General features: G+C 39.5%; 1 protein-coding gene across 1 annotated transcript in view; it reads left to right on the top strand.

Annotated features, from left to right (window-relative positions):
- Positions 1–13,328, top strand: part of tnfsf10l (TNF superfamily member 10, like) — an 86,209-nt gene that overhangs the window by 40,354 nt on the left and 32,527 nt on the right. Inside the window, exon 2 of the mRNA XM_015946360.3 lies at positions 6,430–6,579. Coding sequence (XP_015801846.3) covers positions 6,430–6,579 — 150 coding nt within the window. The remainder of the gene's footprint in view (positions 1–6,429; positions 6,580–13,328) is intronic.

Here is a 13,328-nt window from a genome sequence, read left to right as displayed (position 1 = left end):
GTTGACAATAGTGATCTGCAGCGTTTCCTGTTATACTCTTTTATGGTGACATTACTTTTGGGTCAGGCATCGCCTTTCCAAAAAGACCAACCCTGTACAACTTTCCTTGTACAGAAAAGTAAAAGAAAATAGAAATATAGTAAAGTAAATACCTTTATTTACAACATTGCGTCTCACTGGGGTGCAACAAGGTGGAAATGTGAAATAGCCAGAAGCTGTGTACATTTTCAGTTGAAAACACCCTGAGGTGATGTAAAGGACAACTCAATCAGTCGTTCAGTTTTCTTGCTGCAGTTTAGGCCCGGTCCACGGCGCAAGATTATTCAGATTGTCAGATTATCAAAACATTAGAGACGATGCACAATGCGAAAAATCATCATTGATATATTTTTGGTCCAATAGTGTGTTCGAATCCCCCCAACATGGACAGATTTCACTCATGAGCATTCCCAGATTAGAAGGAAAATCTTGATTAAACATGACTTCAGAATAAACAAATATGGTGGATGAGATGTGGGATTCCCCTTGCTCAGTGCAGTGTGCTTTCGTCCCTTTGCTTTCTGATTGGCTACATGTCAAATTCAGCAGGCAGCCCATTTGTTTATCCCGAGAGAACACCACACACAATGAGACATCAAGGCAAGACAGTTCAGCATGTTGAATATCCCTGATTTGTGATCAGAACAGTCCTGACTGAGCAGTCCAGATCCCACAGACTGTCAGAAGGGGAAAATCGGGCCTACTTAATATGCTGAGGTAATCAAAACAATTGCACTGGTCTCTAGAAGGAATCAATGTCTTGCAAGTTGTACTTTGGGGAAGAAAAGGCTCAGATGCGCCAAAATCAGCTTGGAGAAATCAGCTGGAGGAGAAAGTAGCTGCAGACGACAGGTATTTGGAGTCTTATTTCCTGGTATTTGGACATCTCGCCTCTGATTGGATAACAGCAATGGGAGTCTACCACTGACTTGCAATGTGGATGTTTAATCTCCACGAATCACACAATCCTGGAGGAGTTCTGCTGTGTGGTGTACTAGCTAATGCTAACAGCGTCTCCATGCTGAGGCATTATCTATTTCCTGGACGCTGAACCAACAACAGCCTTCCTCGTCAGGCATCAAGATGGGTGAGTCCATGAATGCCAAGTGACAGTGTGACGTAGATCTGTCAGGATTTTCTAATACTAGCTGTTTACCGTCTGTTTTCTATCAGAAGCTAATTCAGGAGATAGGTGTAGGAGACTATTTTCATGTTCAGCCTGCATGAAAATCCCAGATTGACTGATTATTATCAGAAATAATCATTAAAAATGTTTTGTTTTTAATGTTCCACATCTTTGAGTCACAAAGTAGTGTCTCGTTTTATTTGTATGTATCCATGTTTTCAGCTTTGTCTCGTTTAAACCCAGATAAACATGTTTCTTTGCACCTCTGGGTTTATCCTCTGGCCTTGTTTCTACACACTAATGGAGCCAACAGTTTACTTCTAATCTTGTTTTCAGCTTAGGCCGGTGATAGTAATGGGCTTTATCTCCTCACTAGCATGGACAAGACGGTTTCCCATAATAGATCAAGCACTCCCTACCGACACTGTCAAAACCTAATGGACACCCACATCTGCAGACACACACACACACATACCCATGGTCTGTTAAAAAATTAGACACTTCAATAACAATTAATCCTTCAACCAAATCCACCAAAACAGGGAGTGTGTTTTGGCAGAAGCTCCAGAAAAGAAACGAATGTCCCAAATCTTGTATCCAGTCATGCATGTGGGAACCTCCCCATCACTTCTGCCGGTGGTAGCTGTCATCACACTCCTCACAATAGACACACTGTCTCTGCCCAGACACCACTGTCAGCACTTTTACTCAGGATGTCCTGATTGTACTCAAATGCTCTTGGATGACCTTTTGCTTTTTTTCCCCTTTAGTTTTGTTCCAACACTGAAAAACAAAGGAGAGCATGTTAAGGAGTGACAATGTGATGTTAAACACATTTGTTTGTACATCAATCATCAGTTTTTATTTAACAGTTTTCACTCAATAAGCTCCATCTAGAAAACACAAACTGCCCTGTAGGTCGAAACCAAGAGAATACTGAAACACCAGCTGGTCATTCCCTTTTTCAATGTTTACTTTGATTATGAAAAAGTGTAAATCCATTGTTGGTATAATGGGACTCAAATGCTTTTTTGAATTACTTTGGTATAAAAAAATTACTTCTGGTCAGATCAACAAGCTAACCGCTAATCCAAATGGGGCCAAGACTAAACAACTCTAATCTCAGCATCTTCATCAAAGTTTAAATGAAAACAATTTGATCAACCTTTACAGCACCATCAGTTTTGTTTTGTAAATTTTACAGAGAAGAATAAAGTTATTTGCAAGGGCTTATTGCCAACTGCAGCACTTCCTGATCTCTTCCTGCAGGAATATTGTGGTTTTTTATTTTCAGAATATTCCTATGAATATTGTGCCAGTTAAAAAGTGGCAAATTCCATTTGTTTTGAGATTCGAGTTTACGATGGCCTCATTTGAAACAGCCGTTAGCATGTCAATGTAGCCTGATTGAATCTGTTTCTCCAAACTGAGGCTGTTCCCAAAGCCATCTACGAGGTAGCTATTATGGTCATCACCATTCATTTTCCACCACATATCCAGCTTCAGGTTGTGAGGCAGCAGAGAGGCCCAGAGATCCCTCCAAGGCCAGCCAAGTCCCCCCAGCGTGTTCTGGGTCTTCCAATTGGTCTCTTTCCAGTTGGATGTCCCTGGAACACCTCAGTGGGGAGGTGTACATGCTGCTCATCACCTTGCCACAGAAAGCCACTTCAGCAGATCTGAATTTTCCCTTTAAAGTCAGGAAACATTGTCTTCCTCATCATATTGTATAAAAGCCATCTTATGGGCTCCTGCTGCCTCAGATCATCACACTTCTCCCTCCATGCTTCACTGTTTGACCTGTGCCCTCATCTCCAAACACACCAAACCCCAACCCAGCTGAACTCATTCATCTCAGTCCCATCTGTCTAAAGAATGTGCCCCAATATTCATCAAGGTCTCTGTCAACGTTCTTCGCCAAAGTATGCGCCCCCCTCATTTGCTAAAGAGCACGCTGAGTGTTTTTTTCTTCTCGCCATTCATAGATATTGATTGAAGGGCTTTCACACTGAGCTGTCAGAGATCTTTCACGGATAAACCCAGAGACTTATGAAACATCCACCTGCTAGGCTCTGCAGCTGCAGGAGTCGGGTTCAGGTTTGGTTTGCATTTATAGCTCACCTGCACGACTGAGTAGAATTGCTTTCTATTGACTTGGCAACACAGAAATGATTTTTATGAGACTCTCCAATCTTTGCACATTTGAAATATCATGACTAAGCTACGTAAATCCTGATCCTTAAAGACGACTGTCCTGCATGTTTTAGATGTTCGTCTGCTTCGTCACACCTGAATGGAATAGAATTACCCCTCATGCAGAAACCTGGTGTTTTGATGCAGAGAAACATGTAAAATTAACAGGATTTGTGACGTTGCAGACTGGGATTGGACTTCGATGGAATATAAACATCTATTCCTACATTAAAGGCATAGTAAGCACTTCTAGTTTTATCACTTTAAGTACACACTCATGTTTATTGGCTGAGCTTTAAACAAGATTAAGCACATTTTACATCACTCTTTTGTTCTCTTTCATTAGTAAAAGATTAAAACACATCCTACATCATTTCTAGGGTTATTAAAGCAGAGCTTTTAGTTGGGGTGAAAATACAGTTACACAAGAGGCCCTAAAGGGAAGTTTATGCAAGTCAAGTTCATATATTTCCACTGTTTGCTTCAGAAATTATAGTCTCTAGTGCAGACTTATTGCCATGCATGGGGAAAAAAAATATTCCCCTAAGCTATAAATCTAGAGATTTAACTTCTCAGCACAAGATATTTCTGTATTTCTTCTCTTAGCTTTTCACCTTGAATACTTGCTGTGTTTACAGCTCTTATTTCCCCCGATTTTCATTTGTTTATTTTGCCAAAGAAAAGTTTTTAAGGAACTTGTGCCCGGTTTGGTACACTTCTTCTCATATTTGATCAAACTAGACAGAGTTGGTTCTGAGAAGTGCCACAGCTATAAAACGGACATGTGTATCTAATTAAACTCGTTAGGATCTGTCCCCAAACAGACATGTGAATCCATTAAGGGCATGAGTCACCCATTCAAGAGCTGACGGAGAGAGCTGGCCTTGTTCTTTAACAAAAAAATAACCCGAGTTTCCCGTAAGCACTCTCGGGTGTTTCGAACTAACGTACACAAAAACCACTGGTAGACACCGTTATCTTGGCTAGAAACGAGCTGGTCCACACATGCATCAACATGAACAGTCACTGCCAAACGATAAAAAAGGGAGGAAAATATCAACATTGTAAAAGTAAAGGAATTAAAACCTACGGGGGAAAAAACAGACGATTTCATTAAAAAGAAGAAGTCATGTGGAAAGAAATTAATTAAAACAAAGAGAGGGGTTGAAGGAGTGCAAGGCTGTAATCTCTCTCATCATCAGTGCTTGTTATAGAGTCATTAGCAGGACTTTCAGACCGTGAAAGCCTCCCTGAAGGACACACACACACACACACACACACAATTCCACTAAAAAAGACCTCTGTACATGTCTGATCTTATACATCTAACCCTTGTTAAACTGAAATTAAACAATAAATCGTTCTAATCGCCAAACAACAGGCTCCAAAACTCTATCATTTCCTGTATTTACAAATAGCTTCTTGTGTTGGGTTTGCTGTGTTGCTCTGGGAGAAACATCTGAGTTTTATAGAGTGTTGTTTCATAAGGGGTTGTGTGTTTCAGCGTTTGATTCAATGGTGCCAAAAGGTTTTGGACCACCACTGTCGGTACCAGTTTTGGAGCTCGAGTAACAAAAACTGAAAGTTTTTTTTTCCACTTTCAGGCAAATCCACTGATCTTCAAACTGCCCCTAAAGAGTGAAAGCAGCAGATTTAAAAAGGCTATTTGGAGCAAAGTCCTGTGGTTTTGGAGCCTACACATCCAATTAGTGTCTTCTTGTTCAAAACGTCTTGCATGTTTCCCTTTTGTTTCTGTTGTTTCTCAAAGAAAGGACCACAAAAAAGACAATTCTCAATAAGAGATGAAATCCAAACACGCTGAATTAAACGTGAAACACGTGGCAAAATGAGATTATTCTCTGAAAGTGTAGAGAGAGGGATGAGAAGTCAGAGGATGACGAAGGATTTGATTCAGCGATGTGTGCAACTGCGCCGAGAGGGCTTTGGAAAACTGAAAGTCTGTGTGAACTCATATGGTATCAGAAATGAATAAAGTGGGGAAAATTAAAAGGCCATAGGTTCAACACTTTACTAAGATCTTTATGTATAAAGTTAGCATTTTCTCCCAGTGCACATGTGGATTTTCTCTGGTTACTCCTGTTTTCTCCTACAGACCAAAAACATGCAAGTTAGGGTAATCATCGATCCTAATTGTCCCCAGGTGTGAGTGTGTGAATAGTTGTTTGTCTCTATATGGCCTTGTGATGACTGGTGACCTGTTAAGGTATCCAGTGTCTCTCACCTAATCGCCCCTAATGACAGGCACCAGCTTCCAGTGACCCTTAACAGGAAAACAGCAGACATTGATCAATATTAATAATGTTTTTTAATTGGAATTCACTTAGAAATATTACGGCCGTCAACATGAGTTTCACACTCTGTCCGAGGCATCCGGGCGGTTTCATCGATTGAGGAAAATGTCTGAATTTGCATCATTTTTCAGGGGGGCATTATATCAATTGACTGACGCGACTGGTCGATCCAAACAAATGACCAGTATTAAGTTGGCATGTTGAAGACATGACGTAGAAGAGTTTGGTTGGTCCGGTCAAAATGCGGGAGTTATGTTAGCACGTAACATGGTCGGCTAACCAGATATCTGTTTCTGTGGGTTGTAGCTCTTCTAAAGCGAATATTTGTGATGTCTGAAGTTTACACCCACCTAATTCAACAGTAACGCTGCACAAAGGAGATTTTTGTAAGTTCCAGGAGAGTCTTGCAAAATCCTTATTAACTACAGCTGCTCAAGGTGCTGAGTCATACCATCATTTTGGGGCTCATTAGAGATCTTCTGAAATTGCTGTGATTAATAAGAGAGCATTTTGAAAGCAGCCTATGTGGCTGCAAAGTATGGTCAACGCTGAAAAGCTAATAGCGATAATTCATGTATGCTTTGATGTTGTAATGCACAAGTGTTTGTTTTGCTAATCAGAAGTACAGAATTTGCACACATACCCTCCCAGAAAAGTGATTTCCCATGCATGTTTAAATAGATATGCTCAGGAAATACATATGTTTGACTGCCATGTGTAAATCTGCTCTTGCTGATTATTATTTTCCTCTATTTGCTGAAGGTGCGTAGCCAAGGAGTAACAGAGGAGTTAAAGTGCCTGAGTTTACTGAATGCTCTGGATAAAGACCAGGACATCCCAGACCAGCTGGCACAGCTCTTTGGAGAGCCTTGCATCAAACTGGCTGAAGGAATCAAGGCCTATATCTCAAAGGTAGGACAAAATTACCTTTTGTGTAACAAAAAAGGGTCTTTGCATAGTTTTGCATTTTTCGTAACAATTTTAGGTTTTATTAGAGCTTTTGAGAATGTTTTTAGACATGGAACGATGGATTTTGTAAAAGCTTTGTGAGAAATGAGTGTTTCTCGTGCACACTCGGAATGAACTTTTTTAAAAAGATATGGTCTTTAACCACAAAAGGTGCTAATCCACAAATTCATGAACATCAACTAAAAAAAACATGCCTGTGGGGTCAGGGCTGGTCAGGAACCTGCAGCTTCTAAAATCCTGAAATCCAGAAAAGATGACAGTACAAATAAAAAGGTGTCAAATATTGATAGTTGGGGTTGTAAGAAACTTGTTGTCTAATGAAAAAAGGTTGCAGGTTTAAAACCTGGTCATTCTATATGGGGGTTGATAATACTCTGGCCTCTGCCCACAATCCAATATCTTGTACGTTGGGTTAACTGACAACATAAAACTCCTCTTAGGTGGCTTTGGACATAGGGAATTTGTAAATTCACATGGCCCCCTTAAAACTCAGGAGTTGTCAAAGAACCCCCTTACATGTTTTTGTTGTCGTTGACAAACATTTCAAAGCAACCACAAAGAAGAACACGATGCGTTGTCTTCTGTTCTCAAATTAAGCTAGGGATTGAATGATTTGCAAATCCTGATATTCTCTTTTGGTTTATAATTTCCTCCTCATCGAAGACAGGCGTGTCAATAAGACCTAATTTCATGCCTGTGAATCATGCCTCTCTGATATAAAACCTTTATTGGTGCCTGTTTGACCAGCTCTTCTGAGTCCAGGATTAGGACCAGATGGAGGCTGCTTTGGTTTCAGCTTGGAGGAATCTGCTCGAGCTTGGAAACATCTGCAGGGACTAATGCTGACCACGGGGTGGGGGGGTAATTGGGTGCATTTGTCATCATAATGGAAAAAATGGTCATCCGTAAGGGAGTGTCACTCATGAAATACATCCATGTAGAGGCCGTGTGTGGAATTAAACAAAGTCAGATGGACAGTTTGAGAAAACCATCTCTGGTATCATTCTTGACAGGCTGACTCAACTATAAAACACATGTGAATTAAAGAATAAATATGGATAGATGAGTTTGAAATATGTGTTAGTGGTTTACCATAAGTGATTATTTAGGATGAACTGATGACGACGGAAGGTTTTAGGGTTTAGCTGACTGATAAACGCTCTTTTGGTAGCTTTTTTTATTTCTTTTTGTTTGAAAGATCGTTCAGTTTTATGTTATGACCTTTTTAATCTAGTGATCATTAGTCACTTAGTAAGAAAGTGGAAGAACACGAATATTAGTGCTATAATGACAAACTGTAATGACAGTTTCTCACCGTGCCTCTTTTTGTGTCGGTAGGGTTGCATTACTTCATCAGAAATGGGGCTTTCAAAGAGTTTGTTGGCATACCACAAACTTATTTAATATTTAGCGAGAGTAGACATACCTTTAGAACAGCATCACTGCTACTATACTGAGTCTTTTCGCCAAAAGTGTATATGAGATGTATGCTCCAATGTGGGCATTGAAAATATTATTTCACATACTTGTTTGTGTGTTTGTGTGTGTGTGTGCAGTGTTTGGTTTGAACTTGCTTGACTTATCGGCAGTCTGTCAGAGCAATTCTTTCTTGTAAATGTGCCAAACCTCATAGTTGGCTGAAGCCAAGAATTGAAGGCCTCTTACAGGAAGCTCCAATCACGCTTGACTTTTCATAACCTCTTGCCAAGGATTCACTGTAACCATCTTGTAAATCTAAAGCCTGACATGCCATCATTTATATGCAGATAAATAATCTGAACGTCAAACAATGTGACATATTTATCGCTACGGAAATCAGTGAACAGGGCAGTATGCCATACATCGTCAAAAGAATAAGTGAATGCATCCCTTTTCTAAATAAAGGACTAAAGTACCTCTATCTGCTCATGTCCCAAAGAAAATCCCAAGTCTAAACAGTTTCAAGATGATGCCAAAGCCGTTTCAAACAAGCCCTGTACCTGAGCCAACGCCATCTTTGTATTTTTCCACAAATGTAGAGAGCTGTGATTGGTCAGACACAAAACTGTTCAGGCCAATAGACCCTTTTACTACCTACGTCATCAAAAGTTGCGCGCGCAGCCTGGCAACGAGAGTGAAGGCTTCCTCATTCACACTCGATACTAAAACAGCGTTTTAAACCCTTTGTTTTGGAGTTCTGAGCACATAAAAATGTCGGGTTGTTGCATGTATGGATGCCAGAACCGCTTCTCTTCAAGCAGTGGACTGAAACTTTACAGAATTCCGAAGGGAGCACATCCATTTCAACAAAATCGGAGGCGTCTGTGGCTGCAGGCCATCAAAAGGGTTGATGAAAACTGGACTGAAAACACGATCCGAAATGCTCGAGTTTGTAGCGCCCAGTTTATATCAGGTAAGGTAATTATGTACTAAGATTACATATAAATTTATACGCTTTATGTCATGCTTCAAATTAACATTTCATTCTAATTCATCTGTATTTTCCCACTGCATATTAGTATAAACTGTATTTCTCTAAAATTAACACGATTGTACTCTGAGCACGCTAAAAAAAGAAACCTATGCTATACTCACCCTGCCATGCAGGCACAGTTGGCTGTGAAGACGTAGTTCTCTGGTTGGTTTACTATGACCCAAGCCTCGTACATAGCAGTCTTGTGTCCTTGTCTTTGGCTAGGAAGGACTTCTGCCTTCAAGACGCAAAACTCAGTCTATGTCGTGATATTTTACTTTCTGTACGTGGCCACAGACAACATAGATGTATGCATCTAACGATTTGTATGCCCGTAGCTTCTCACGTGTGTACTTACTGGGCCTCTCCACTAAAAACGTATATATATCGGGCCACTGGATATCTGGCCACGCACCCATTCCGTAATGCCACAGGGATCCTGGAGTCTGTTGCCATTTGTTAAAGTGAGTTTAATAATATAACATTCAAGATTTGCCAGTGATAACCCCGCAGCGTAGCTTGATAAAGCCTGAAACAACGCCATTCTCTGTTGCCAAGCTGCACGCGCATTCTCACTGACGTCATATTGTTTACAAACAGTAAAAGGGTCAATAGACCTACTGAAGTCACAATGGGGTGTGGTTAAACCAACCTGATCCAATAAAACCTCTTAATGTTCATCATCATCATCATTTATTTATTTCCAACATGCCAATAACTTCACAATTAACAACACGATATAAATCAATAATAAACCTCACAAGATAAATCAGTAATAAATCAAGTTGACATTGTTGTAGGCATGTTCGAAAGGGAGTGGGCGGAAGCCAAGCTTACTCAAGCCCACCCCTATTTTTCACTAATAGTTTAACATTCAAAATGTAGAAAAAAAACTCAAATTCAACAACCTTATGACCAAAGAAAATCATAATCATAACAATAATAATGGTAGTCTAGACAATTTAACAATTCTTGTCAATATCATTAATTATATATTCCCATACACCTTTACTCTCATCATTGCCCATTCTCATTTGTAATGTATTTTAACCAAACTGTTCTTCTGCAGTGTGCTTTAAAAATCTGAATATTTTGACATTGTTTGTGATCAGTCTTTAAGTTGTTCCATATTTTTATCCCACACACAGACACACACAAGCTTTTACGTGTTGTTCGCACCAGTGGTAATTTAAATATTTTATCTCTCCTTAGGCCATGTGACAGCTCTTTAATCATAAATAGCATTTGTAAATTATTTGGCAGAAGTTTACTAAATGCTTTGAAAAGATTTTGAACATATCTATGTCATGACAGTCAGTAGATTGTTTGCTTTTGCATTTATAAACATTATTTATAAGTTCTTGTTTGGTTATAGCTGCATGAAACCGGGACAGTGCCAGAATGCCAGATAGGCCAGTCCACCCCTGGTGGTAGACACAGTCAGGCGGTCTTTTCACGCTTAACGTGAGTAACATCAGTCGTGTCATTTCTGTCATCCCCATGCAGGAAAACACAACAATTATTTCTATGCATCAATGGTATGCAAAAGTTGGAAAGATACTAAAACGGTTCTCGATTACAAAAGTAACCATTTGGGAAGGCTCTGCATTCACAGAAAATGTCTTCAATTCTCATTCTTTCTGCAAATACCAATCTATTGTATGAGAATCTAATTGTGATTTTCCTGAGCCATCATTCATGATGTGTATCTACGTAGTTGATCAGGTCTTTTGCATGAGGACTGTAAGATCCCTCAGAAGAGGAGACAAAAGCATACATTCACTACTATTGCCAACAAACTGCAGAAGAAATCTTTTTACCTACTTTAGCCTTGTTTACCTGTTGTCTGAGGACTGCATCTGGAATTTGCAGAACTGAAAGTAATTTTTTTCTTTTGGAAGTTTTCAACAAAACAATTAGATTAGATCTTCAAAGAAAAAACAAACAAGCATTCCTGGAGGTTTTACCACAAACATAAAATTAAAATTTTACAAATTGCTGAATAATTTAAAGGGTGGTGTTTCCCTCCTGTTTTCCTTTTATTTAGTTTTTCACCTTTTCACCGCTGCGCTCTGGTGGTGATACTATCGGAGTGTGCTGCTCCATGGCTCTGTGGTCCTCAGTGGACGGGAACAGGAATGTCTACTTCTCCTTCAGTGGGCATTAAATAAAGAACACTCCGGGGAAAATGCAGATATTTGCTTTTGAAAAACCTCCAGATGCTTTTAAATTTATTATTTCTTTTCTCATTTAAAAAACTATATTGTGTTTATTTTCATTCATTAAAAAACAGGAAGCATAAGGCTTTTCTCAAATAAAAATGACCGTTAACTGTTTATTTAAATTCTTTTAATAAACTTGAGACAAAAAGCCGAGGCTCCGGTTAGAGCGTGCCGGCAGACCGAGTAGGCGCCGTCTCTTTTCTTATAAAATGCCTCGGCGCAAAAAAACTGGAGATCAAGATTTCAAACTGGCAAAAATATTTGAATGTCTTTGGGGTTTTTGCGGTTTTACGTTATACAGACTGGGTTGCAGATGTGCAGTATTTTATGTAGCAATCTCAAATATAAGAAGCAATATCCTGAGTGGATTTTACATCCGTTTTTCATAAAGTCCGCCGTTATCTCTCATGAATTTTTCCATGATAGCTGACCTGCAATCAAAATAGAAGTTATTTAATTAACTTTTTTGCACTAAAATGGCGAATAAGCACAAGTGCTTGGTTAACCTTCTGGAGGCAGGCGTTGCAGATTTGCAACGTTAAAACCTACCTACAGTACCTGGTTACTCCACATATGTGTTTCATAAGCATTTTTTAAGTCAGCAGTACCCCTGAAGGACTTAGTTGTTTGTCCTTTTATCACAACTTATTTTGAGCCTGAGAGGGTTCAAATAAAATGAAGCAAAAAGTCCCTTAAACAACAAGCCTGTTTTAGATTACAGATAATGCTCTGGTCTGACTGCAGCTCTATGCAAAGGCTTGTTGTTTGGAGGAGTTGCTTAGAGACAAATTAGCAGCAAAACCACTTTTCAAGAGGAGGCTCTGTGCTTTTTCAGCATAAGCCTTCTGCAGAATAAAGACCAAAAACACACTCTTTCTTGGAGGAACTTTATTTTGGCGCCAACTTATTGTTTGTGTTAAAGCTACATTTTCAGCTGCATCTATTTAAAGTAACCCAACTAATAATGATGTGCCTTAATGGGGTCTGCATAGCAACAAAATCAATAAATAAGACCATTTTTTTTTACTTTTGAAGCAAGGCAGCTTTATTTATATAGCACATTTTAAACACGGGCAATTCAATGTGCTTTACAATTAGCATTAAATGACACAACAAACTTGAGAACACAAATGAAAAATATGCACGGATAAAATTCTAATTTAAAGATGAAAGGAAAAGACTGAATTAAGGTTGAACAATTACATCACAGATTAGAGTGGAGACGATTCAGCATAAGAAACAAGTCATTCAAAGGCTGATTAGGGGTTTAAGTTTTGATTTAAACACCAGAGTTGGGGCAGATCTGAGGTCCTGGGGGCAGTGACTTTTCTAACTCGGGTCTGCATGGTAGCGCAGTTGTTAGCACGGTTGCCTCTCAGCAAGAAGGCTGCAGGTTCGAAACTCGGCTGCGACCTTTCTGCGTGTAGCTGCGTGTTCTCCCCATGCATGCGTGGGTTTCCTTCGGGTACTCCGGTTTTCCCCACAGATCACAACATGCTCTATAGGTTAACAATTGTACGTCGCTTTGGATAAAAGCATCTTCCAAATAAATAAACATAAACTCCCTGTAGCCATGGATGTAATTTTTTTTTGGGGGGTGGACATGTCCCCCCCCCCACTTTTTCCAAAGTCAAGTTTTGACCCCTGCACTTTTTACCATCCAAAAACAATATTATGCTATATTAAATTGACACTGGTTGAGCTCTAGGACCAAGCAGAAAAAGACAGTTTGTGTTGAAGCCTGTTTCCCATTAGAACACACTGTAAAGAACCCCCCACACACACACACACACACACACACACACACACACTTTTAAAGTGAAAATTACGTCCATGCCTGTAACTAGTTGTGCTGCAATGCTAATGCATTTACGTAAACAGAAACAACAACAACAACAACATGCGGAGATTCGATTTGTAACATTTGTCCATGTTCTACAGTGTAGCAAACAATGTTAATGCTTGTAGGAAAAATGTGATTTTGTGAATTCATAGGTAGCGTTACTGTTGAGTTAAGT

The sequence above is a fragment of the Nothobranchius furzeri genome, chromosome 2, assembly GCF_043380555.1.
Source record: "Nothobranchius furzeri strain GRZ-AD chromosome 2, NfurGRZ-RIMD1, whole genome shotgun sequence".
NCBI lineage: Eukaryota > Metazoa > Chordata > Actinopteri > Cyprinodontiformes > Nothobranchiidae > Nothobranchius > Nothobranchius furzeri.
Note: the sequence above shows the minus strand (reverse complement) of the source record. Positions and strands in the feature narration are given on the sequence as shown.